Source organism: Calypte anna, chromosome 25 (genome assembly GCF_003957555.1).
Source record: "Calypte anna isolate BGI_N300 chromosome 25, bCalAnn1_v1.p, whole genome shotgun sequence".
In the NCBI taxonomy this organism is placed as follows: Eukaryota; Metazoa; Chordata; class Aves; order Apodiformes; family Trochilidae; genus Calypte; species Calypte anna.
The window spans coordinates 91085-114803 of record NC_044270.1 but is presented as its reverse complement, the minus strand read 5'-3'; the positions used below and the strand labels follow the sequence as shown (position 1 = coordinate 114803).

The window sequence follows — 23719 nt, the reverse complement described above, 5'->3', positions numbered from 1 at the left end:
ATTCCACTTTCTTAGGATTTTTCCATGCCCTCAACAGGCTCCTTCCCAGATTTTCATGGATTAGAAAGATCCTACCAGTTCAAGCCTTACCCAAGAGGTGAAGTGGTAGCTGGAGGTGGCAGAGGAGAGCAGGAAGCCAGAAAAGTTGCCCCAAGAAGAGTCTGTGCATGTAGGAACATAGCACAGGGCTCTCTTAAGTCTTGCTTGCTTGGGAAAAAGGAGAAGAAAAGCAAAGCAGGAGGAAAAGCAGCAGGAAAACCTGCAGGTGAAGGGCAGCCATTGATGGGGCTTTCCTGATCAGTGTGCCTGATGGGCCTGGCACACCAAGGAAGAGCTGGGATGGGATGTCCAACCAAGAATTCCCCATAAAATGCTCCAGAAAACTTCCTGGAAGTTGTTTTTTTTTTTTTTAAGTTTGTTGCTCTCCAAAAGAGAGAGCTGCAACCAAGCAATGCCCTGAGAGACTTCTTACCCAGCTTCAGAAGTGGCCTCTGAGCTCCAATCCCTCCTCTCTGCTCCAAACCCTTCATAGAATTCCAACCTCTCCTCTCTGCTCCAAACCCTTCCTAGAATTCCAATCCCTCCTCTCTGCTCCAAACCCTTCCTAGAATTCCAATCCCTCCTCTCTGCTCCAAACCCTTCAGAGAATTCCAATCTCTCCTCTCTGCTCCAAACCCTTCCTAGAATTCCAATCCCTCCTCTCTGCTCCAAACCCTTCCTAGAATTCCAATCCCTCCTCTCTGCTCCAAACCCTTCCTAGAATTCCAATCCCTCCTCTCTGCTCCAAACCCTTCATAGAATTCCAACCTCTCCTCTCTGCTCCAAACCCTTCAGAGAATTCCAATCCCTCCTCTCTGCTCCAAACCCTTCCTAGAATTCCAATCCCTCCTCTCTGCTCCAAACCCTTCCTAGAATTCCAATCCCTCCTCTCTGCTCCAAACCCTTCATAGAATTCCAACCTCTCCTCTCTGCTCCAAACCCTTCAGAGAATTCCAACCTCTCCTCTCTGCTCCAAACCCTTCCTAGAATTCCAATCCCTCCTCTCTGCTCCAAACCCTTCAGAGAATTCCAATCCCTCCTCTCTGCTCCAAACCCTTCATGGAATTCCAATCCCTCCTCTCTGCTCCAAACCTTTGAGAACTCCAATCCCTCCTCTCTGCTCCAAACCTTTGAGAGAATTCCAATCCCTCCTCTCTGCTCCAAACCCTTCAGAGAATTCCAATCCCTCCTCTCTGCTCCAAACCCTTTCTCTCTTCAGAAGTTCTTCTTCCAAGACCTTTCTCTTTCCAACCAGAAGTCAAGAAGTGTTTTTGCAAAAAGAAAAAAGTCCCAGGGTATCTTCAAGCCTTTTCCCTCCCTTCCCACATCCACTCTTCATTTGAAACTGGGAATTGAGCTCCCAGTTTGCCCATCAGGTGGCCAGCTGCTGAGTGACTGGTGAGAGCCCCCAAACCTCCCCCAACTCTGCCCCTGAAAGCCATGGAAATCCAAACAAAACGTGGGAAACCCACAATGGGAGCTCTGGAGCTGCTTGGAGGAGTTAAAGATTAACCCAGAGAGAGGGGAGAAGTGGGAGATTTACCCTGGGTAAGAGCCTCAAAATTCTTCCTCCTGTGCTGAGGAGTAAAGTCAAAAGTGAAGTGGCCACCTCCTCCCAAATGTGGCTTCCAGCCCTGAGGAGCCATTTGGCAAAGAATATTTTGGCCCTGGGATGGCCACTGATGGGATCAGGCAAATGGAATCAGCTCCTGGGGGATTTGTTTTTTGGCTTGAATAAAAACTATAAAGGTGTAAGAGGAGGAAAGCAAGTGGGGAGGCACTGAGCCAAGCACCACTCTCATCTCCAAACCCCTGGGCAGCTTTGCTGAGGTGAAGGAGAGCAGAGAAAGGCAAAAAAGCCACCAGGCAACCCCACAGCTCAGCCAAAGGGCAGCCAAAAGCAGAAGCAAAGCAGCCAGGTTTAGCCAGCCCCATGCCAGGATGTTCTGAGGTTTAGCAGAACCAGAACTGGGAGGCCAGCAAAGCAGAACCAAGCATGGAAAAAAAAGGAGACCAGAGCAAGTCACAGCTTCCTGGATGGAAAATCAGGTTCCTCCCCTCAGGTGGGACACTCTGTCATCAGTGCTGCAGGACCCCAAGGTGCTCTGGCTCCTGAGAAGCAGTGAAATTTTCCCTAATCCCCAAGAATTTGGGTTAAACTCTCCCAGTTTTCCATTCAGCATTAGTAAAAGCAAGAGTCAGAACAAATGTAGGCAAATATTCATTCAAATGAAGAAAGAGAGAGGGAGGAGAGTGACATATCCACAGATATTTCAGGTTTGTTTGTTTGTTTTAAATAAAAAACTAAAAGCTATAAAGTATCCGGGGCAGTTATTGCACCTGGAGGAATCATACCAGGAGCAGTGTCAAACTTTCGGGGATAATTTGACCCTTCACCCCCAATGAAATCAAGTCCTGAAACAAAACAAAAAAAGAAAAAGAAAGACAACGAGTGAAACTTTGACTTCAGGAAGTGAAGGTGAATTTCTTTGCCCCCAAGTCCAACCAGTTCCCACTCTACCTGTGGATATTAAATTTCCAGAGATCGTTTCTGGCTACTTAAAATGGCAACAAAACCACCAGACATAACACAGCTGGAAAATTGCATGTTAACAGGCAGGGCTGAAGGAAATTTGGGTTGTTTTGCCAAAAAAAAAAAAAAAAAAAAAATAAAAATCCCCCCCCCAGCCACACTTGAAGCTGCTTTGTTCCATAACTCCACAAAACAGCAGAAAAAAAAATATCAAAAACCAAAGACCTGCTCAGCCTAAACTTCCAGCACTTGTCTGGGAAGATGATCACTCAATCTGTGTTATAAAACCAGGCTGATTTTGTCATATTTCATTTAAAATTACAAATATTACTCCAACACAATTTCCTTGAGTGCCACAAGTCCCACAGCAAAGCCTTCTAGCCCTTCCTCCTCAGGCAAAACCATCAGGAGTCCAACACATTCAATGCAAAACACAAAGGGGGTTTAAAAAAAAATAAAGATTTTTTGATTCCTCTCCATTTTCTGGGGGAAAAAAGCCCAAAACAAAAGGAAAAAAAAAAACCACTAAACCAAAATAAAAAGCAAAAAAAACCACCAGGACCAAAACCTACAATATCAGAGTTTCCAGTACTTGATTTCTCTCCTTCCAAACACGAGGTTTTCAGCAAATACAAGAAATAGGGAAGTAGCCCAAAGCAACATGAATATGGTTGTGAATGCTGCTTCTAACCAGGGTGTGGGGTTTACCTGGATGCTCAAAAATGAGGTAAAAATAAGTTTTGGCTTCTTAGCAAGATTGCTCCTTAAAAAAAACAACACAAAAAAGCAACTTAGCACCAGCAAGCTTTGTCCCTTTTAACTGCCCAGTAGCAAACTGCAAAATAGGAGTCCTTGGGTCTTAAAATGGACCCAAATTGGGCACACAACACAAAGAGAAGTTTTGCAATGCCAGCAGATGTGTTCAGGGAGGAAATGTTTGCATCAAACAGAGAAGGGAAGAAGATTCCCTTCCAGCTACACTTCTGGAACAAGGGCTCATCCTGGTTTGAGTAAGATGACCACAAAAGAGAGAGCACTCTCTCCATGCTGAAATCCAGACATTTCCCTGGAGGATGCACTGAATATTGGGAGAACTTCTGCTACAGCTCCTAAAAAAGACTCTTCTGGAAAAGAAAAGAGTTGCTGTGCCTCTGTGGGGCAGCAGCACACCAAATCCAGCTCCTGACACCCTAAGTGTGCAAAAAGCACCTCCATAAATGGAGCTATTTGGGCCAAACCTACCCAAAAGCTCCTCAGTGCACTGAATATTGTGAGAACTTCTGCTACAGCTCCTAAAAAAGACTTTTTGGGAAAGAAAAGAGTTGCTGTGCCTCTGTGGGGCAGCAGCACACAAGATCCAGCTCCTGACACCCTAAGTGTGCAAAAAGCACCTCCAGAAATGGAGCCATTTGGGCCAAACCTACCCAAAACCTCCTCAGTGCACTGAATACTGGGAGAACTTCTGCTACAGATTCTAAAAAAGACTTTTCTGGAAAAGAAAAGAGTTGCTGTGCCTCTCTGGGGCAGCAGCACACAAACTCACACCAAATCCAGCTCCTGAAACCCTAAGTGTGCAAAAAGCACCTCCAGAAACAGAGCCATTTGGGCCAAACCTACCCAAAACCTCCTCAGTGCACTGAATATTAAGAGAACTTCTGCTACAGCTCCTAAAAAAAGACTTTTTGGGAAAGAAAAGAGTTGCTGTGCCTCTCTGGGGCAGCAGCACACAAGATCCAGCTCCTGACACCCTAAATCCTGAGCCTTGGGGGTGCAAAAATCAGCTCCAGAAAGGGAACCATTCCCTCCCTGGGCCAAACCTACCCAAAAGCTCCTCAGTGCACTGAATATTGGGAGAACTTCTGCTACAGATTCTAAAAAAAGACTTTTCTGGAAAAGAAAAGAGTTGCTGTGCCTCTCTGGGGCAGCAGCACACAAACTCACACCAAATCCAGCTCCTGAAACCCTAAGTGTGCAAAAAGCACCTCCAGAAACGGACCCATTTGGGCCAAACCTACCCAAAACCTCCTCAGTGCACTGAATATTGGGAGAACTTCTGCTACAGCTCCTAAAAAAAGACTTTTTGGGAAAGAAAAGAGTTGCTGTGCCTCTCTGGGGCAGCAGCACACAAACTCACACCAAATCCAGCTCCTGAAATCCTAAGTGTGCAAAAAACACCTCCAGAAACGAAGCCATTCCCCTTCTTGTACCAAACCTACCCAAAAGCTCCTCTGTGCACTGAATATTGGGAGAACTTCTACTACAGCTCCTAAAAAAGACTTTTTGGGAAAGAAAAGAGTTGCTGTGCCTCTCTGGGGCAGCAGCACACCAAATCCAGCTCCTGACACCCTAAATCCTGAGCCTTGGGGGTGCAAAAATCAGCTCAAGAAAGGGAACCATTCCCTCCCTGGGCCAAACCTACCCAAAAGCTCCTCAGTGCACTGAATATTGGGAGAACTTCTGCTACAGCTCCTAAAAAAGACTTTTTGGGAAAGAAAAGAGTTGCTGTGCCTCTGTGGGGCAGCAGCACACAAACTCACACCAAATCCAGCTCCTGAAACCCTAAGTGTGCAAAAATCACCTCCAGAAACAGAGCCATTCCCCTTCTTGTACCAAACCTACCCAAAACCTCCTCAGTGCACTGAATATTGGGAGAACTTCTGCTACAGCTCCTAAAAAAAGACTTTTTGGGAAAGAAAAGAGTTGCTGTGCCTCTCTGGGGCAGCAGCACACAAACTCGCACCAAATCCAGCTCCTGAAACCCTAAGTGTGCAAAAAGCACCTCCAGAAACAGAGCCATTCGGGCCAAACCTACCCAGAACCTCCTCAGTGCACTGAATATTGGGAGAACTTCTGCTACAGCTCCTAAAAAAAGACTTTTTGGGAAAGAAAAGAGTTGCTGTGCCTCTCTGGGGCAGCAGCACACACATTCACACCAGATCCAGCTCCTGACACCCTAAGTGCTGACCCTTGGGGGTGCAAAAATCACCTCCAGAAACAGAACCATTCCCCTTCTTGCACCAAACCTACCCAAAAGCTCCTCAGTGCAACTTGGGGGAGACACCAATTCCACTCTAAACAGAACCCAGCAAACCTGGGCCTGAAGACCACTCACTTGTGCCATCATCAGGCTCAAAGCTCCCTGTGTTGTTCCAGGTGTTGTTGTTGCTGTTCCCATAGTTCTCGTCGGTGCCGGCCGGCTCGGCGTAGTCAGCTGGGTTGAAAGTTCTGTAAGGAACAGGAAATTCCCTGTAACAGGAGTTATTCCCTCTCCCTAAATACTTTAAACCCAACTGGGTTTATTCAGACCATGACCCATCTCAAAAAGAAAGCTCTCTCAGCAGTGGGATGCTTCAGCCACTCCAAACTCGGAATGGGTTGGAATCCCTTCCTCTAAGAAACTCAAGTTTAGCAAGATGCAGTTTTGGGGCTTTATCAATTAAAAAATAAAAAATAAAAGGAAAATCAGAAGGCAAATGACTGGCATACTATTTCTGCACAAAGACTTTTAATTTTGCTGGGTTTGGTACCAGGGAAACTTACCCCATGCCTTGGGCAGAGAATCTTCCCCCTCGCCGTCCAGAGCCACCTGTAAAACACCCCCAGACCCTGCTGAGCACCAGGAAAAGAGGAACACAGAGAATTCTGAGGCCCAGAATCTATGGAAATGGGGAGGATTTCCCTCAGCTGATGTGTTATATGACTGGGAATGACCTCAGGTGGCTGGCACTGTCATTCCCAAAATGTGAGTCCAGGCTCAGCTGGCACAAAGCAGAAGGAGCAGATCCCAGGTGTTGATTTCTGCTTTGTGTGAAGACTCAGCAAAAATTCCTCAGGTTTTTGTGGAATTCCTGCTGCTGAGTGTTTAAAAACCAAGCCAAGTGTTCACACAGCAAGAGTGCTCCAAGACACACGTGCAAGAACAAGGAAGATCTATGTTCTCTTTCTGCAAAGTTCTACTAAACCTCTTAAATAATACTCAGGTTCAAAGAGTGGAAAAATTTACCCTGTTTTGGGGGAAAAAACTCAACCTTGCTGCTGTTTTCTGTAGATCACTGTTTTAGGGAGCTCTCTGAATAGCCCACATCAATCTTCCAAAGTGCTCTGCTAATAATTTGGAATAATTTCTTCTCTCAGATGCAGAATGATTTAACAAAACCCCTCCCCTAACCAGCAGCTGATAGGGAGAGGAATATCACAGAATTTATCCAGGGAAGTTCAAGTCACCCCAAGTTCAACTGGAAAGAGTTCTAGAATATAGATTTTACTCCTAACTATTAGCCCACCTGCCAAATACCCACTTTAGGTTTTTTAACTTCCACCTCAGTGCAATAAAACCCTATTTATTTTTTTTTTTCAGCTCCACAGATGGGATGCAAGAACAAGCTACTCTAGCATGCTTAAGACAGAAGCAACACCAAGTGGAAGTGTAAGAACAGAAAAAACAAGGGCTTCTTTTCAGTTTGGCAACTCCTCTCCTAAAAAGAGGCTTTCCAACCCCATGGAAGTGACAGATCCACTGATGTAATCCTCCTCCTCCCACTCCCTCTGACCTCACCCCCCTTGTGTGTACCTCGGCCTCGGCCACGGCCCCGTCTCCCTCTCTCTGTGCCTCTTCCAGAAGATCCTCCACTCTTACCACCATCCAGTCCATTCTCCTGGCCCCGAACTGAAAAACAAAGGACAAATTTTCAAGATTCTTCCTGCTTCAGAGAGGACACAACCCCAAACCTCAAACCCCAAAGCAGAGCAGCTGCCCAGGGCAACCGCCTTGATGTGACCCGACTGGGGGTGTCCCCCACACTTCAGCAAGGGGAGCACCAAACAAACTGCCAGGCATACATAAGGATGGCAGCTTAAGGGACAGTTTTGGGGCAGCACCAAGGTGCAGGGAGGACAGTGAGGGGGGGGGATTAAAGGGTCCTTACACTCTCTCCCACGGCTGGCCCCTCGCCCCCGTCTCGGCGGCCCTCCGCGTCTTCTGCTGAAATCCCGATCCCTCTCCCGGTTTTCTTTGCTTTCTTCACTGGGTTCTGTCTGTCCACTCTCCTTCTGTCCTGAGACACCTTTCTTCTTCCCAACCATTTCCCAGGAATGCTGAAAAGGGGTTGGAAAGGGGGAAAGAAGTTACTCACAGACTGACCGAGCTCAGGCGCTGATGTTTCGCCACGCGACGGGGAAGGGAATGAGAGGGCTCCAGGGAATGGGGGACCCAGACCCCCAAAAAAGGGATTTCACCCAAAAAAAAAAAAGGAGTCCCAGCCCAATTTCTTTCAGAAGATTGTCAGCTGACACACAGCACAGCTGCCTCCTTCAAGGAAAGCTTTCTTACAGCTGCCCGAGGTGCCAGGAGATGAGTTTTTCCTGCTAAGTTCTACTAAACCTCTTAAAAAATACTCAGGTTCAGAGAGTGGATAAATTTACCCTGTTTAGGGGAAAAAACCCCAACCCTGTTGTTGTTTTCTATAGATCACTGTTTTAGGGAGCTCTCTGAATATTCCACATCAATCTTCCAAAGTGCTCTGCTAATATTTTGGAATAATTTGTTCTCTCAGGTGCAGAATGATTTAACAAAACCCCTCCCCTAACCAGCAGCTGATAGGGAGAGGAATAAACATCCCAGAATTTATCCAGGGAAGTTCAAGTCACCCCAAAATCAACTGGAAAGGGTTCAACTTCCTGCCATGGGCTCACATTGGTTTGTTTCATGACAGTCTGCACTGCTTCCATATTCTTAAACTGATCAACCCTTGTTAAAATAACTCAGAATAGCCCAAACTCATTGAGAGACACCAAAGAAATAACTGGCAGACAACCCCACAGCTGGGTTTGGAGGGCAACATTACAGGAAGAGTGAGAAAAAAACCCACCAGAAGCTGCCTTTAGACCCAAAGCTCCATAGATGTCAGGCTGAGAAGGAAATCTAGGAAAATATTTACTTGGAATACTGTTAATTTGAAGCCAAATCTAACTCAAGGGCTGAGATCAGCCTCTCCAGTGTCTGAGAAAGGTGCCTGGCTCAGCAGGTGAGCTGTGCTCAGCAGCAGGGGAGCATCTGAGCAATTAGCAGGGCTGATTCTTATCAGAAAATCCCCTTTAAGGGATTGCTGCACAAGCTGAAGCCAGGCCAGAAGCAGCTCCAGAACCTTTGACCCATTACAGTGCAGGTCCCAGCCCCCCAGGACTCCTCCAGCACTCCAAGGTTTTGCTCTGCCAGCTCCTTTTCTGCTTCTGCAAATCTTGCCCAGGAAAAATTCTCATCCTGCTGAGGCTCTGAGGTGCTTTAAGAAAAGAGGTGCCAAGAAAGGAGGTGCTGGACACTATCCTGGAGGCTTTTTTTTTTTCAGGAGCAATCTAGGAAATGCAGGTGGTGTGATAGGAGGGGTTTTTCCCACTGCACCAGGAGCTGCTGCTTCCCAGGGATGCAGAGGAAAAAAAAAAAGAGTCAGAGCTTTGCTTCAGCAATGAACATTCAAACCAACTCCTGTTCTAAAAGGATTTCCCAAAGCTTTTTGTTCAGTTTGGAGGAGGCTGCAATGGGGAGACCTCAGAGCACCTTCCAGAGCCTGAAGAGGCTCCAGGAAAACTGGGGAGGGACTTGGGAAAAGGATCTGGAGGGATGGGATGAGAGGGAATGGCTTGGAACTTGAAGAGGGGAGATGGAGAGGAGATGGGAAGCAGAAATTCCTTGGGGTGAGGGTGCTTCTGAAGGAGAAGGTTTTGGGGAGACCTTGGAGCACCTTCCAGTGCCTGAAGGGGCTCCAGGAAAACTGGGGAGGGACTTGGGACAAGGGGCTGGAGGGATGGGATGAGAGGGAATGGCTTTGAACTGGAAGAGGGGAGATGGAGAGGAGAAACTGGGGAGAAGTTCTTTAATTTGAGGGTGCTGAGCCCCAGGTTGCTCCCCCAGAAGCTGTGGCTGCCCCATCCCTGGAATTGTTGAAGGTTTGGATGGGTTTGGAGCCCCCTGGGCTGTGGGAGGGGTCCCTGCTCCAAGGTCTCTGTTGCTTTGGGATTTGAGGATCTCAGGAGACAAAGATCTGGGGAGGGAGTTTCAGGAGGGACAAATCCATCCCCCAGGGTGACCTCTCTTTTGCTCTCCTTCCACCCCCTCACCCCATCCCATCCTCAGCCCCTTGGATCATCCCTCATCCAGGGCTCCAGGAAAGCTGGGGAGGGACTTGGGACAAGGGGCTGGAGGGATGGGATGAGAGGGAATGGCTTTGAACTGGAAGAGGGGAGATGGAGAGGAGAAACTGGGGAGGGAGAAATTCTTTGGGGTGAGGGTGCTGAGCCCCAGGCTGCCCCCAGAAGCTGTGGCTGCCCCATCCCTGGAATTGTTGGAAGTTTGGATGGGGTTTGGAGCCCTCTGGGCTGGGGGGAGTGTCACCCCATGGCAGGGGTGACACTGGATGAGCTCTGAGGTCCAATCCAAACCATTCCATGTTTCTTTTTTTCAGTTTTTTTTTTGTGCTGCCCTGACCAGTGCCACAGAACCAGCCACGTTCCACAGAACTCTCTGAGCTCTCCAGTTCATCCATCTACACCCAGGGCTGCCAGGGCTGGAAACCCCAGCTCAGGCATCATGTTCTGAAGCAATGTTTAGAGTCTCAACTCTCAAAAAGAGCTGAGTCAGCCACAGCCAGTGCAGAGTGCTGCAGAGATACCTTTGATCAGTGGCAGTTTGGAAGGATTGGGGAGTTGTGGGCTTTTTACAGGGCTGGAGCAGCCCCTGTGTCTCTGCTGTCTGTCAGAAAAGGGATGATAACCTAAACACCAGGTTCCTCCTCAGCTTGTTTCCCTTCAGAGCTGGCTCTGGTTTCTTTAGACAGCATCAAACCAAACTCCACAGAAAGCCAACAGCAAAAAGACTCCAAAACACAGCACAGGCAGCAGCACAGAGGCCTCTCAGAGCAAATGTTTAGAGCTAGAGACACAAAACTCCTTCATTTCAAGATTCTGTTTGAACACAAGAGGAAAATTTTTCACTCTGAGGACAATCAGACACTGGAATGGTCTCCCAGGGGAAGTGGTGGATTCCCCCACTTTGGAAAAGTTTTGTCTCAGCTCAAAGGGGTGCTGAGCCATCTCCCATCAACAATAACCCTAAAAGGGTTGGAGCAGGTGATCCTTGAGCTCCCTTCCAAGCTGCCATCCCAGGATTCTCTGACTCACTCTACCAGAACCCCAGCCCTGCCACATCCCAGAGCCAACACAAATCCCTCACAAGTTCCTTCCCCCTCAGAGCAGTGGGAAAGCTCCCACACAACTCCCCACACACAGCTCCAAAACTCTTGTACTCCTGGGGTTTTGGTGGGTGTTGTGTGCAAGGAGCCACACACAAACACTTCCCACTCCTCAGCCTCTTCCTCTCCAGCCACTGCTGGGTGGCTTGTCCCTGTCACACTGTCCCTGTCACCAGAGACAAGGACCCAAGCCTACCGTGTCTGGGTTGCCCTCCAGGAGCACGTTGATGGCTCTGTTCACATCCCCATTGCAGTCATGCAGAGCAATCACACACTCATCCTGGTTCTTGCCTGTGATGTCAATCAGCTGCAGAGAAAACAACCCCAGGGTCAGCACCCTCCAAAATGCCACCAAAATCCCCAATGGATCACTTAGGAACTGACACCTCAAACCAGAAATCCACCAGAGAAATGGCAAGGTTTGGGATTCTCCCCAGTTTCCAGCACTTTAATGATGCTGCCCCTGTGAGAATCACTGAGGGGGGGGAATTTCTGAGCTACCACTCAGCTTGAAGAAGTTATGGAGCCCAAGTGGAGCAAGGAACACTTGGAAAATGCTCTCCAGAAACTTCACTTGGAGAGCAGAACATCCCAGAGGCTCAAGCCCCAGCAGCTACTTCCCCTTCTTCCTTTCTTGCCTTCACAACCCAACCTGGAGCCTCTTTTGCTCAGGTAACATCATTCCCTGCATTCCAAGGAAATCCAGGGAGCAGGCAGCCCTCTCCCAGCACTCACCAGCCCTTCCCAATCCCTTCCCACACTCACTTGTTTCACCTTCTCCTCAAAGTCAGCATCATTGTGGTCTGAAATCATCTGTGCAAGTCGGATCTGTTCTGCAGTGGCCTAAAAAGAGGGAATGGAGAGAGAGAAAGTGTGGTCAGAGCAGCTCATTCCCAACAAACCAAAGCCCATGCTGCTTCCCTGGAATCTCTGGAATCAGCTGAGGATGAGGAGGAGAAGCAAAGAAGGGGGAGAGAGAGGAAAAGAGAGGGAAGAGGGAGCAAAGGGAGGCTGAAAGGAAGGGACCAGGTGAGCTGTGTCCACTTCCAGGCAGTCCCCACTCCAGGGGCTTTCCCAGCCCCTTTCCTTCAGGGAAGAGGGAATGAAGCAGAGGGAAGGGAACCCAAATCCCAGGGGCAGGTCCTGCTGGGGAGCCCCGAGCTGCAGAACCCCCAAAGGAAGCAGCAGAAGTTGGTCAGGCCCAGTTGGTTAGAACCCAGGCCCAGCTGGTTAAAGCCAGGCCCAGCTGGTTAGCACCCAGGCCCAGCTGGTTAGCACCCAGGCCCAGCTGGTTAAAGCCAGAACCAGTTGGTCAGCACCCAGAACCAGCTGGTTAAAGCCAGAACCAGTTGGTCAGCAGCCAGGCCCAGCTGGTTAAAGCCAGGCCCAGCTGGTTAGCAGCCAGGCCCCGCTGGTCAGCACCCAGAACCAGTTGGTCAGCACCCAGAACCAGCTGGTTAAAGCCAGGCCCAGCTGGTTAAAGCCAGAACCAGTTGGTCAGCACCCAGGACCTGCTGGTTAAAGCCAGGCCCAGCTGGTCAGCACCCAGGACCTGCTGGTTAAAGCCAGAACCAGCTGGTTAGCACCCAGGACCTGCTGGTTAAAGCCAGAACCAGCTGGTTAGCACCCAGGCCCAGCTGGTTAAAGCCAGAACCAGCTGGTTAAAGCCAGGTCTCCACCTCCCAGCTGAGGGGTTGCCATGGATATTTTTCCCTTTTTCCCCCTTACCTGCGGCCGCTGCTTGTGCTGTGTCTGGCTCTGTGTCTGTGTCTGCTCCCAGCTCCCCCGGGCTCGGGTGGTGCCCACGGATGTCATCATTTACAGTATATACAAATAACAGTATTTACAAGGTAGAACTCTGTGGTGGGTCAGGGGAGAAGAGAGAAGAGGCTGTTAGAAACCAAAACGACCAAAAAAGGCAGCGAGCAAGCAAGCAAGCAACCAAAACTTGGAAGTCTTTGGAGTGGGAGAGTGAAGCCCCCACCCTCCCCAGACAAAGTCCCCAAAAGCCAAGACAAAACAAAACAGAAAATTAAACCAAAAGAAAAAACCAAAACCAACAAAACAACCCCAGACAAAAAAAGCCACCTGCGTTTTTCTCCAGGTTTCTCCACTGCTAGCACAGAGGTGGAGAGCTCCAAATGAAACATCAGCACCTGCATCCAGGAGGGAGCAATCAGGAGCCAGGAGCAGAAGGATTCAGGACAAAGGGTTTGATGGCTCATTGGGATTTGCCAGGAGCCTTAAGAGGTTTTGGAGCCCAAGTGGAGCAAGGAACACTTGGGAAAAGCTCTCCAGAAACTTCCCTTGGAGAGCAGAACACTTCAGAGGCTCAAGCCCCAGCAGCTACTTCTCCTTTCTTGCCTTCAAAGCAGGACATGGGAAGCAAAAGTTCTCTGCTAAGAAGTGGTGCTACAGCTTTGTGGGAGATTTATTATTATTTTTTTTATTATTATTATTATTAAGTTCCTTGTGGAACTGCCCCTTTTTTGCTGGCTTCCTCAGAACTGGAGATACTAAGTTTTCATTGACTGAGCATTCCAGATTTAGAAACCACACAAACACACCAAAAAAAAAATAAACTAGATGTCAAAAAGGAGTAACAGGCAGTGGCACTGTTAGGTAACTGCTTGAAGCAAAGAAAAAAAACCCAAAAAAAAAGAGTTCAGGCCAAGGAGCATCCAAAGGAATTCTAGAACCTCCCAAGAAGGGGAAGAGCCCAACCTGGCTGGAATGGGATCAGCAGGGAGGGATCTGCCTCTCCAGCAGGGGTAAGGGATGCCAGGCACATCCCAGGGCACTCTGCAAGGGATTGCTCCTTCCTGAAATCACTGCAAACTTCAGAGGATTCTGGCAACACAGCCAGGACCCCTTCCTTCCTCCAAAACAGGGGGGGCTGCTCCAGGGAGACTCCAGGGAGAGGGGGAAGAAGCTGAGAGTGGAAGAAAGGGGAGAAACCAGAGCCAAAAAAAACCCAAAACAAAACCCTTCCACCTGCAGGAGACAACCTGGAGCTGCTTGTGGCAGCAGAGAGCACCCAAGGGTGCCCCTTCCTGAAATCACTGCAAACTTCAGAGGGTTCTGGCAACACAACCAGGACCCCTTCCTTCCTCCAAAACAGGGGGGGCTGCTCCAGGGAGAGGGGGAAAGAAGCTGAGAGTGGAAGAAAGGGGAGAAAACAGAGCTAAAAAAAAAAACCTTTCCACCTGCAGGAGACAACCTGGAGCTGCTTGTGGCAGCAGAGAGCACCCAAGGGTGCCAAGGGGGCTCCTTCCTGAAATCACTGCAAACTTCAGAGGGTTCTGGCAACACAACCAGGACCCCTTCCTCCAAAAGAGAGGGAAGAAGCTGAGAGTGGAAGAAAGGGGAGAAAACAGAGCTAAAAAAAAAACCCCTTCCACCTGCAGGAGACAACCTGGAGCTGCTTGTGGCAGCAGAGAGCACCCAAGGGTGCTAAGGGGGGAAAGCTCAGAAGCAGCAAGAAGTGGGGAGTCAAAGCCTGCCAAGCACTGGGCTCAACTGGGCTGAGAGACCTTTCCTGGAGAGCACAGAGTCCCCTAATGTCACCTCTGCACCCCCACACACTCCTGCTCCCAGCACCAGCCCAACTTTTCCAAATGCTTCTCACAAAATAAAATTAAAAATAAAATAAAAACCAAACCAGGAACCAAACCACCTCAAGAATTCACTTTTTTTTTTTTTTGGTAACAGTAACTCCAAAGCCAACTTCTCCAGCTACAGCAATGCCAAGGAAAACCACCCCAAACTACCTGTCCAGTGACCCCAGGATTGAAGTCTGGATTTCAGACAAAGCCTTCAGGACCAACCCTCCCACACAGACTTCTTCCCCCACCCCCAACCCCCCCTTTCCCAGTATTTATTTGGGTTTTTTTTTTTTTTCCCAGTCCTAAGTGTTTCACGCACAAACAAGTTGTCAGATTAAACCAATTTTGGCAGCAGAGCTGCAGGCCCAGAGGGAACCAATCCTGCCCCTTTTTGCAGGAACTTAATCTGCAATTTCAATAGGATCCAGCTCCCCAAACCTTTGTGCAGTGGTCGGGTATTGTTCAACAGCTGCCACATTCCCAGCTGCATTTCTACCATCATTAAATCATTCTTTAAAATGCCAAAAAAAACCCCAAAAAAACCATCTAGTGATCTCAGCCAAGCCCTGACCCTACTAAGGTAATGGGGGTGTCCCCATGGGTGGAAGGAGAGGAATTGGTTGGTGGTTAATTTATTCCTCAGTCCCCCCAATTTCCAGGCAATATTTAGCTGGAAATCTTGGGGATCCCCCCCCTTGCACTAACCCAGCAGAAAAGCTCACACCAATTTACCAGTTTAAAGCAGTCTTCATCAAAAAGTGGGATTTTTAGGGGTTTTGGGTTTTTTTCCCAAAAGACCAAACCCCAGAGATCTTCTCCAAGAGGGATGTAATAAAAAGAAAAATAAATCAAGAAGAAAACAAGTTGATTCCAGCCAAACTGGGGGTTGAGCCACACCAGAGAAACTGCAGTCAGCTGGGCCAACAAGAAGGGTGCAAAGACAAGAGGAAAAGACTGCACTGGGGGGGAGGATTTAGGGAAAAAGCTTCACAGCTAAACCTTACAACTCCTTTTCTCCCAAGAAACTGCAAGAGGCCACCAGATTTTTGGGCCACTCTCAGGCTACACCCACCACTTGCCTGCCAGAGAGAGGCCTGGCTACCCAAAAACGTCCAAAAGTGGAGAGTTTCCGGAAAAAGAGGTGATACAGGAACGTAACCAACTGTTCATTTTATTTAGAAATTTCAGGTAAGTTACAATTTGAGAACAAGGATCTGTCAGGCACATCCCAGGCTGGGTCAGACCTGCTGGTTGAGTCCCAGCCTCAGTTTCCCTTTGCTGTTAATACAGAAAATTATTATTTCCATCCCCCTTCTGACCAAGCTCGATCAAATCGTGCAAAAGGCTCCCAAGGAAAGGACCACAGAGGGTCAAAAGCATTCAGAGAGATTTTTTTGTTTGGGTGTTTGTTTAGTTTTTTTCCTGCAAGGTGGGGGGCAGAACAAGCACCCCAAGGAGCCCGACGTGGGGGTCTTGTTTAGCACTTTTCCTCTGGAGCAAACACACTGCGGCTGCAAACTGAAAAACTTCCACGTGGGCGAGTACAAATATATATATTTTTTTTTTTTTTGGGGGGGTGGGGATGCACCCCTTGAACCCCCAGTTTGGGAGCGACCTGCTCAGCAGTGCAACCCCAGGGAGAGGGGTGCAGGCAGAGCCCCCCCAGACCCCCACACACATCTGGGGACTCCGGGAACACCAAACCCGGCATCTCCCGGGGATTTCGCATGCGCCGCGGGCTCAAACCCCCCCCTCCCCTTCACTCAGAGGCCGCCGCCGGTAAAGGCCTCCGGGGCTCTGCCGGAGAAACGGGGCTGAGGCTCCGGGCCTGCTCGCCCTCCCCGGGGAACAGGGCGGCGGAGCCCCCATTGTTACCGGCGGGAGGACGGAGGAGCCTTCCCGGTCCCTCAGCACACAATAGGGGGAGGCCGGAGCGGTGAGGCCGGGCGGAACCCCCGCGGCAGGCGCGGCGCCAGGGCCGGGCCCGCAGCCGGGAGGCGGGCGAGCGCGGGGCCGCTTCCGCCCTCATGGCCGCGGCCGCCATTCCACACACACACACACACACAACACACACACACACAGCCACACAAACCCCTTCCCCAACTCCCCTTTCCCTTTTCCCTCCCTCCTTTCACCGCCCGCCTCCAACCCTACCCGCCCGCCCTCCCCTCACCTGCGGCGGCCGCGCGTTACGCCAGCCCCCGGCTGCGGCCCGGCCCACTAGGCCCGCGCGGGGCTCCGGAGCGGTGCCGGGTGGGTTGAAGAAGAGGGGAGAAAAGGGAATAAGGGGGAAAGGGTTTAGGGGGGAAAGGGGGGAGGGGAAGGAGGAGAAGAAAGGGGTGAAAGGAGGTGTTGGGGAAGGGGAAGAGGGGGGGGGAAGGAGGGCGGGATTTAAAGGGGCCGCGCGCAGTTACCGGAGCCGCCGCCGCCGCCTCCGCGCAGCGAACTTTACCTGAGGGCTCAGCACTGACAACTACCGAGGCCCCGCCCCCAACACGTGACGGGGACGGAGGGGGCGGGGCCAGCGCCGGCTTCACCCACGTGACGCGGGATTAAAAAAAAAAAAATAATTAAAAAAATTAAAAAAAAAAAAAAAAAAAAAAAAAGGAGGGGGAAGAGAGAGAGGGGGGGGAGGGGCCGCGTTGAGCCGGTCACGTGTTTTCCCCATTCCCGGTTTTTTTTTTTCCTCATTCCCAGGGGTTTTTTTTTTCCCCCATTCCCGGTTTTTCCCCGTTCCCGGTTTTTCCCGCCCCTCGGAGGCGTCACGTGGTACAGGGGGTGGGAGGGAGGGGGGGGGGGGCGGCTGTCTGTAGGCGGCCGCCATGTTGTGCGGTTCCGGAACGGGCCGGGGATGGCGGGGACCGGGAGTAATTGGCTCTCCGGGGTTAACGTGGTGCTGGTGATGGCTTACGGCAGCCTGGTGAGATGAGAAGGGGGCTCTGGGGGGAAGGGGTGGGGATGGGGGGTGCGTGGTTAATCACACACACACACACACACACACCCCACGGGGAGTGGGCCCAGAGCTCTGGGAGAGCGGTTCTGAGGTAACCGTGAGGCCCCGGTGAGGCGGAGTCTGGAGTGGGGAGGGGGGGATCTGTGGGAGCCGGCGCGGGGTGGTTGTGGGGACGCTGTGAGGCACATTAAGGGGGGGCTGGGGTGAGGGGGGGCTGTGAGGCCGATCCTGGGGGGATGTGGGGTCCCTGTGGGGCCGATCCTGGGGTGGTCGTGGGGTCCCTGTGAGGCCGATTCTGGGGGGTCTGTGGGGCTCCTATGCAGCCGATCCTGGGGGTCCCTATAAGGACGATCCTGAGGGGGCCCTGGGATCCCTGTGAGGCTGATCCTTGAGTGGCCGTGGGGTCCCTGTGAGGCCGATCCTTGAGTGGCCGTGGGGTCCCTGTGAGGCCGATCCTTGAGTGGTTATGGGGTCCCTGTGAGGCCTATCTGGGGGATCCCTATAAGGATGATCCTGAGGGGGCCCTGGGGTCCCTGTGAGGCCGATCCTTGGGTGGTCGTGGGGTCCCTACGAGGACGATCGTGGGGGGTCCCTGTGGGACCGATCCTGGGGGGGACGTGGGGCTCCTGTGCAGCCGATCCTGGGGGACCCTATAAGGACAATGCTGAGGGGTCCCTGTGGGACCGATCCTGGGGGGGACGTGGGGTCCCGGTGAGGCCGATCCTTGAGTGGCCGTGGGGTCCCTGTGCAGCCGATCCTGGGGGGTCTGTGGGGCTCCTTTGCAGCTGATCCTGTGGGGTCCCTATAAGGACAATCCTGAGGGGGCCCTGGGGTCCCTGTGAGGCTGATCCTTGAGTGATCGTGGGGTCCCTGTGAGGCTGACCCTGGGGGGTCCCTACAAGGACAATGCTGGGGGGGCTCTGGGGTCCCTGTGGGACCGATCCTGGGATGTTGGTGGGACCCCCACCTCACTGAGGTGTCCTCAAAGCTCTGGTGAACCCCATCCCAGGGTGGGCGTGGGGAACTCCCATCCAGCTGGATTTGAGGTTGGAGTCCCCAGGGTGTTTTGGGGAGCAGGAAGGGGACGTGGGGAGATTCTGGGGGGATTTGTGCAGCCAGGAGGCTCCCTCTAGGCTGAACAGGAACCCCTCTGCTCCTTGAGGTCAGGGGGATCTGTCAGTCCCCATGGCTGCTGAGATGGGGGGGGGAAAGGGGTGAGTGGGGCTGAGCCCCAGGCCACCAGAGTGTCACTTGGGGGCTCCTGACCCCCCCACCATGTCCCCCCCCAGGTCTTTGTGCTGCTCTTCATCTTTGTCAAACGCCAGATTATGCGATTTGCCATGAAGTCACGACGGGGCCCCCACGTTCCTGTTGGACAGCATGCACCCAAGGTGGGTGGGTGAGTGGGTGAGTGGGTGGGTGTCACCCCATGGTGACCCCATGGAACCCCACGGTTCCCCTCCCTGTGACCCCTTTGAACCAAAGGGGTGGGCAGGGTCCTAAGGCAGGTGGGTGGGTGTCACCCCAGGTGGGGATGTGCCTTCCCCTCCTTGGGACCCCTTTGGGCAGGGTCCCAAGGTGGGTGGGTGGGTGTCACCCAATGGTAGGGATGTGTCTTCCCCTCCCTGTCACCTCTCCAAACCCAGAGGGGTGGGCAGGGTCCCAAGATGGGTGGGTGGGTGTCACCCCAGGTGGGAATGTGCCTTCTCCTCCCTGTGACCCCTTTGAACACAGAGGGTTGGGCAGGGTCCCAGGGTGGGTGGGTGACACCCAGTGGTAGGGATGTGTCTTCCCCTCCCCGTGACCCTTTTGGACCCAGAGGGTTGGGCAGGTTCTGCCTCACAACCAGACCTTCCTAGGAGCTGTTGTGTCTGTGCTGCCAGGCAGCTAGAGAAGGGGTGGATTTCTTCCAGGGCAGAGCTGTTACCCTCTGGGTCATCCTACAAACAAAAGGATTGCCCTGTAAATGTCCTGTTTGAGGGGGGTTTTGTGGGGTTTTTTTCCAGGATTTAAAGGAAGAAATCGACATCAGGCTCTCCAGGGTGCAGGACATCAAATATGAGCCCCAGCTGTTAGCTGAGGATGACAGCAGACTGCTGCAGCTGGAGACACAAGGTACCCCTGTCCCCTCTGTCCCCTGCCACCAGAGACCCCCCCTCAGCTCCTGTCCTGCTGCAGCAGCTCACTTGTGTCACTCTGCTTGGCAGTGTCACCTCTGGCAGGCAGACACCAGGTGGGGTCTCTCTGCTGTCCCCCCCCCTTTTTTACAACACTCTCAGGTTGAGGTTTTCTCCTCCTTGCCAGGCTGCTACAACTACCTGTACAGGATGAAGGCTTTGGATGCCATCAGGACATCAGGTAAGGAGCTCAGGGAAAGAGTGGGAGGGGACACAGACCCAAACCTCCAACAATTCCAGGGATGGGGCAGCCACAGCTTCTGGGGGCAGCCTGGGACTCAGCACCCTCACCCCAAAAAATTTCTTCCTCCCCAATTCCTCCTCTCCATCTCCCCTCTTCCAGTTCAAAGCCATTCCCTCTCATCCCATCCCTCCAGACCCTTGTCCCAAGTCCCTCCCCAGCTTTCCTGGATCCCTTCAGGCACTGGAAGGTGCTCTGAGGTCTCCCCAGAACCTCCTTCTCCTTCTCCTTCTCCTTCTCCTTCTCCTTCTCCTTCTCCTTCTCCTTCTCCTTCTCCTTCTCCTTCTCCTTCTCCTTCTTCTCCTTCTTCTCCTTCTTCTCCTTCTTCTCCTTCTTCTTCTTCTTCTTCTTCTTCTTCTTCTTCTTCTTCTTCTTCTTCTTCTTCTTCTTCTGCTTCTGCTTCTTCTGCTTCTTCTGCTTCTTCTGCTTCTTCTGCTTCTTCTGCTTCTTCTGCTTCTTCTGCTTCTTCTGCTTCTGCTTCTTCTGCTTCTGCTTCTTCTGCTTCTTCTGCTTCTTCTGCTTCTTCTGCTTCTTCTGCTTCTTCTTCTGCTTCTTCTTCTGCTTCTTCTTCTGCTTCTTCTTCTTCTGCTTCTTCTTCTTCTTCTGCTTCTTCTTCTGCTTCTTCTTCTGCTTCTGCTTCTTCTTCTGCTTCTTCTGCTTCTTCTGCTTCTTCTGCTTCTTCTGCTTCTTCTGCTTCTTCTGCTTCTTCTGCTTCTCCTGCTTCTTCTTCTTCTGCTTCTTCTCCTGCTTCTTCTTCTCCTGCTTCTTCTCCTGCTTCTTCTCCTGCTTCTTCTCCTGCTTCTGCTTCTGCTTCTGCTTCTGCTTCTGCTTCTTCTCCTTCTGCTTCTTCTCCTTCTTCTCCTTCTTCTCCTTCTCCTTCTTCTCCTTCTCCTTCTCCTTCTCCTTCTCCTTCTCCTTCTCCTTCTCCTTCTCCTTCTCCTTCTCCTTCTCCTTCTCCTTCTCCTCCTCCTCCTCCTCCTCCTCCTCCTTCTTCTCCTTCTCCTTCTCCTCCTCCTTCTTCTCCTTCTCCTTCTCCTTCTCCTTCTCCTTCTCCTTCTCCTTCTCCTTCTCCTTCTCCTTCTTCTCCTTCTCCTTCTCCTTCTCCTTCTCCTCCTCCTCCTCCTCCTTCTTCTCCTTCTTCTCCTTCTCCAACCTGAACACCCCCAACTCTCTCCCCCTGGCTCCAGAGCTGCTCCACCACCTCCTCTGGACCACCACCAACACCTCTCTGTCCTTCTGGTTCTGGGGACCCCAGAACTGGACCCACTTTACCCCAGGGGGGTCTCCCCAGAGGGAACAATCCGCCCTCTGGTGCTGCTCACCCTGCTGGGGATGCAGCCCAGCACAGGGGGGGTTCTGGGCTGTCACCTCCTGGTTCTGCCTCATCTTCAGCTCCCCCAACACCCCAAATCCTTCTCCATTCCCGTCCCAGGATGTGTCCCTGCCCCTTGGCCTGGTTGATTTCCATGTGGATTCTTTGGGAAGTGAATCCCAGCTCCTTCTGTGTCCTGCGGGTTCCTCCGAGCCTTTCAACCTCTCCTTCAGCTGCTTGATTTCTGCCCCTTTTGTTTTGTTTTTTTTCTTCCCTAGAAATCCCTTTCCACGCTGAGGGACGTTACCCAAAATCTTTAATAGGGAAGAATTTCTGTGCCTACCTTCTGGAATTAAGGAATTCCAGCTCCTCCTTCAAAGGCATCCGCAAAGCTTTGGTTGACTCCTTGCTGGATGGCTACGAGAGCGCCCGCTATGGCACAGGGGTGAGCACCAGTGCTCCCAGCCCAGTCTGAGGCTTGAACTGGGGGCAGACTGGAACCTCAGCTGGCTTTTCCAACTCTCTTTTCCTCTCTGCATCCAGGTCTTTGGGAAAACAGAATATCTGAAGTACCAGGATGCTCTCAACGAGCTGGCAAACATGTGAGTGTTCCAAGCCCCCAGCAGCACTTTGTGGAGGTGGCAACAGGGATTGGGGCAAAACCTCTGGGCTGTGGGACTGCTCACACCCACCAGGAAGAAAAACTTCCAGGTTTTCTTACTCCCTCCAGCCCATCTGCTCCTAAGTTCTTGGGTCTGTTCCTTCCTCCTTGTTCATGCCAACTGCTGGGAGCCAGGGACTTTGGGTGGGATCCAGGCCTGGCACTGGATCAGTGTCCTCCTGAGGGCAGTTTGTGCCTCTCCTGGCTCCTCCAAGGCTGCAGTTGTCACTTTGTCTCCTCTCCTCACAGGACCAAGGCCCGGGGAGGCAGCAGCCAGAGGCAGCACCAGTCAGCAGCCAAGGACCTCACCCTCTCCCCTGAAGTCTCCAACTCTGCCACCATCCAGGTCACCTACCTGCCTTCCAACCAGAAGAGCAAACGTGCCAAACACTTCCTGGAGCTGAAGAGTTTCAAGGACAACTACAACACGTTGGAGAGCACTCTGTGAGCCCCAGAGGGAGCACTCCTCCAGGGATCTGCAACCAGCAGAGCCCCTCCTCGTTGGGGGGTGGGGGCAGCTGCTGTCACACGACTGGGAGGACACAGCTGCATTTTGGGCTCTCCCTCTTGCACCACTTGGAGGATTTGTTCTCTGGTGCTCTGGTGGAGCTCAGCTCAAGGCACTGCACCCACCTGCTGGACCCAGAGGGGATTGGTGGCTCCTGTGGCCTCCTCCACTCAGGCTTGGGACGTTTTTCTGGGTGACATCCTGGAGCCCTGGCCCTGTGAATAAACTCTGGTTAGCTTTAGTGTGTTCCCAAAGGCCATGGATCCCAGCCAGCCCCTCTTCCTCCACCTTCCTTTTTCCCTGGGACACTTGGTGGAGGCTGATGCTGTCTGTCTGTCCTTTCTGAGGTGGCTCAGGCTCTGGAGCTGCTTCTCTGTCCTTTCCAAAAGGTGAAGGTTCCTCGTTTTCCCTGCTGCTCTCTGCCAGGCACCACTTGGACAGAGTGTAAATAATTTCTGGGCAGTTCTCAGTCACCTCAGTGCCCCAGGTGCCTCTTTGGGGCTGCACTTTCTACTTCCTGGGCATTTTGGGGACATCTCAGGCAGACAAAATGGCTTCAAACACCCAGTCTGCCCTGCCGGGGGGGGGTTTCTTTCCTCCCACTCTCACCAGCACCTCGGGTGCCATCGAGACACCCCCCCCAGGGGGGTGAAACTTTGCAACCCCCAACTCAGCATCCACATCCTGCCAGCAGCACCTCCCTGCTGCTGCCTGGGGTGGGACCCCTGCCCCTGGCCCAGCCCCCTCCCCTCTTTTTAATTGCTCTTTAATAAAATAATGAGAGTTACCCCCAGCAGGGTGTGTGCCATCAGCTTCTGACTGCAGGGACAGCCTGGGGGATCCAGGGCTCTGCCATTCCTGTGGGATCCGGGGTTGTGCTTTGTGGGATCCAGGATTGCCATCCCCATGGGATCCAGGGCTCTGCCATTCCTGTGGGATCCAGGGTTGTGCCTTCCCAGTGGGATTCAGGGCAGTGCTTTCCCTGTGGGATATAGGGCAGTGCCATCCCTGTGAGATCCAGGGCTGTGCCTTCCCTGTGGGATATAGGGCAGTGTTTTCCCTGTGGGATTCAGGTTGTGCCATTCCTGTGGGATCCAGGGTTGTGCTTTGTGGGATCCAGGATTGCCATCCCCATGGGATCTAGGGCTGTGCCACTCCTGTGGGATCCAGGGCTCTGCCATCCCTGTGGGATTCAGGGCTCTGCCATTCCTGTGGGATCCAGGTTGTGCCATCCCTGTGTCCTGGGTGCCCCTTCCTGGTGTGCTTGGCACAGGGGGTGGCTTTTGGGGTCCCTGTCACAGGAGCTGGGATGGTGCCAAGGTGGGAGGGGGTGGGATGGGATGGGATGGGATGGGATGGGATGGGGTGGGATGGGGCAGGGGCTGTCCCAGGAGCAGATGGGGACATGGGGTTGGGGGGGGACACACACGTGGGGAAAATCCTGCCC

The 23719-nt window shown here is 52.0% G+C and overlaps 2 protein-coding genes across 20 annotated transcripts in view; one reads left to right on the top strand and one right to left on the bottom strand.

Moving 5' to 3' along the window:
• Positions 1–16912, bottom strand: part of UBAP2L (ubiquitin associated protein 2 like) — a 35509-nt gene extending 18597 nt beyond the window's left edge. For 9 of the 19 annotated variants that reach the window (XM_030464982.1, XM_030464989.1, XM_030464991.1 and 6 more), the window contains exons 1-9: positions 16594–16730; positions 12544–12673; positions 11581–11658; positions 11012–11122; positions 7498–7666; positions 7143–7238; positions 6113–6158; positions 5685–5797; positions 2380–2454 (exon numbers count right to left, since the gene is read on the bottom strand). In XM_030464982.1, the coding sequence (XP_030320842.1) occupies positions 2380–2454; positions 5685–5797; positions 6113–6158; positions 7143–7238; positions 7498–7666; positions 11012–11122; positions 11581–11658; positions 12544–12633 (778 nt within the window). In that variant the 5' untranslated portion in view covers positions 12634–12673; positions 16594–16730. Of the gene's footprint in view, positions 1–2379; positions 2455–5684; positions 5798–6112; positions 6159–7142; positions 7239–7497; positions 7667–11011; positions 11123–11580; positions 11659–12543; positions 12674–12903; positions 12998–16593; positions 16731–16834 lie in introns of those variants that run through there. The other 10 variants (XM_030464987.1, XM_030464988.1, XM_030464993.1 and 7 more) reach the window with 5 other exon arrangements.
• A 298-nt stretch (positions 16913–17210) lies between these two features.
• C25H1orf43 (chromosome 25 C1orf43 homolog) lies at positions 17211–22888 on the top strand. Its single transcript, XM_030465238.1, has 7 exons — positions 17211–17340; positions 18663–18764; positions 19380–19488; positions 19678–19731; positions 21382–21548; positions 21647–21705; positions 22014–22888. Exons 1-7 carry the CDS (start codon positions 17272–17274, stop codon positions 22210–22212), a joined length of 759 nt encoding a protein of 252 aa, XP_030321098.1. The 5' UTR covers positions 17211–17271; the 3' UTR covers positions 22213–22888.
• Positions 22889–23719: the final 831 nt, after the last annotated feature.

What these genes read in the sequence shown, in the direction of transcription:
- C25H1orf43 (XM_030465238.1), top strand. Translation starts at nt 17,272, where the DNA reads ATGGCGGGGACCGGGAGTAATTGGCTCTCCGGGGTTAACGTGGTGCTG. An exon ending in TGATGGCTTACGGCAGCCTG is followed by an intron (nt 17,341 to 18,662) that starts GTGAGATGAGAA and finishes GTCCCCCCCCAG; the next exon opens with GTCTTTGTGCTGCTCTTCAT. An exon ending in GCGCCCGCTATGGCACAGGG is followed by an intron (nt 21,549 to 21,646) that starts GTGAGCACCAGT and finishes CTCTGCATCCAG; the next exon opens with GTCTTTGGGAAAACAGAATA.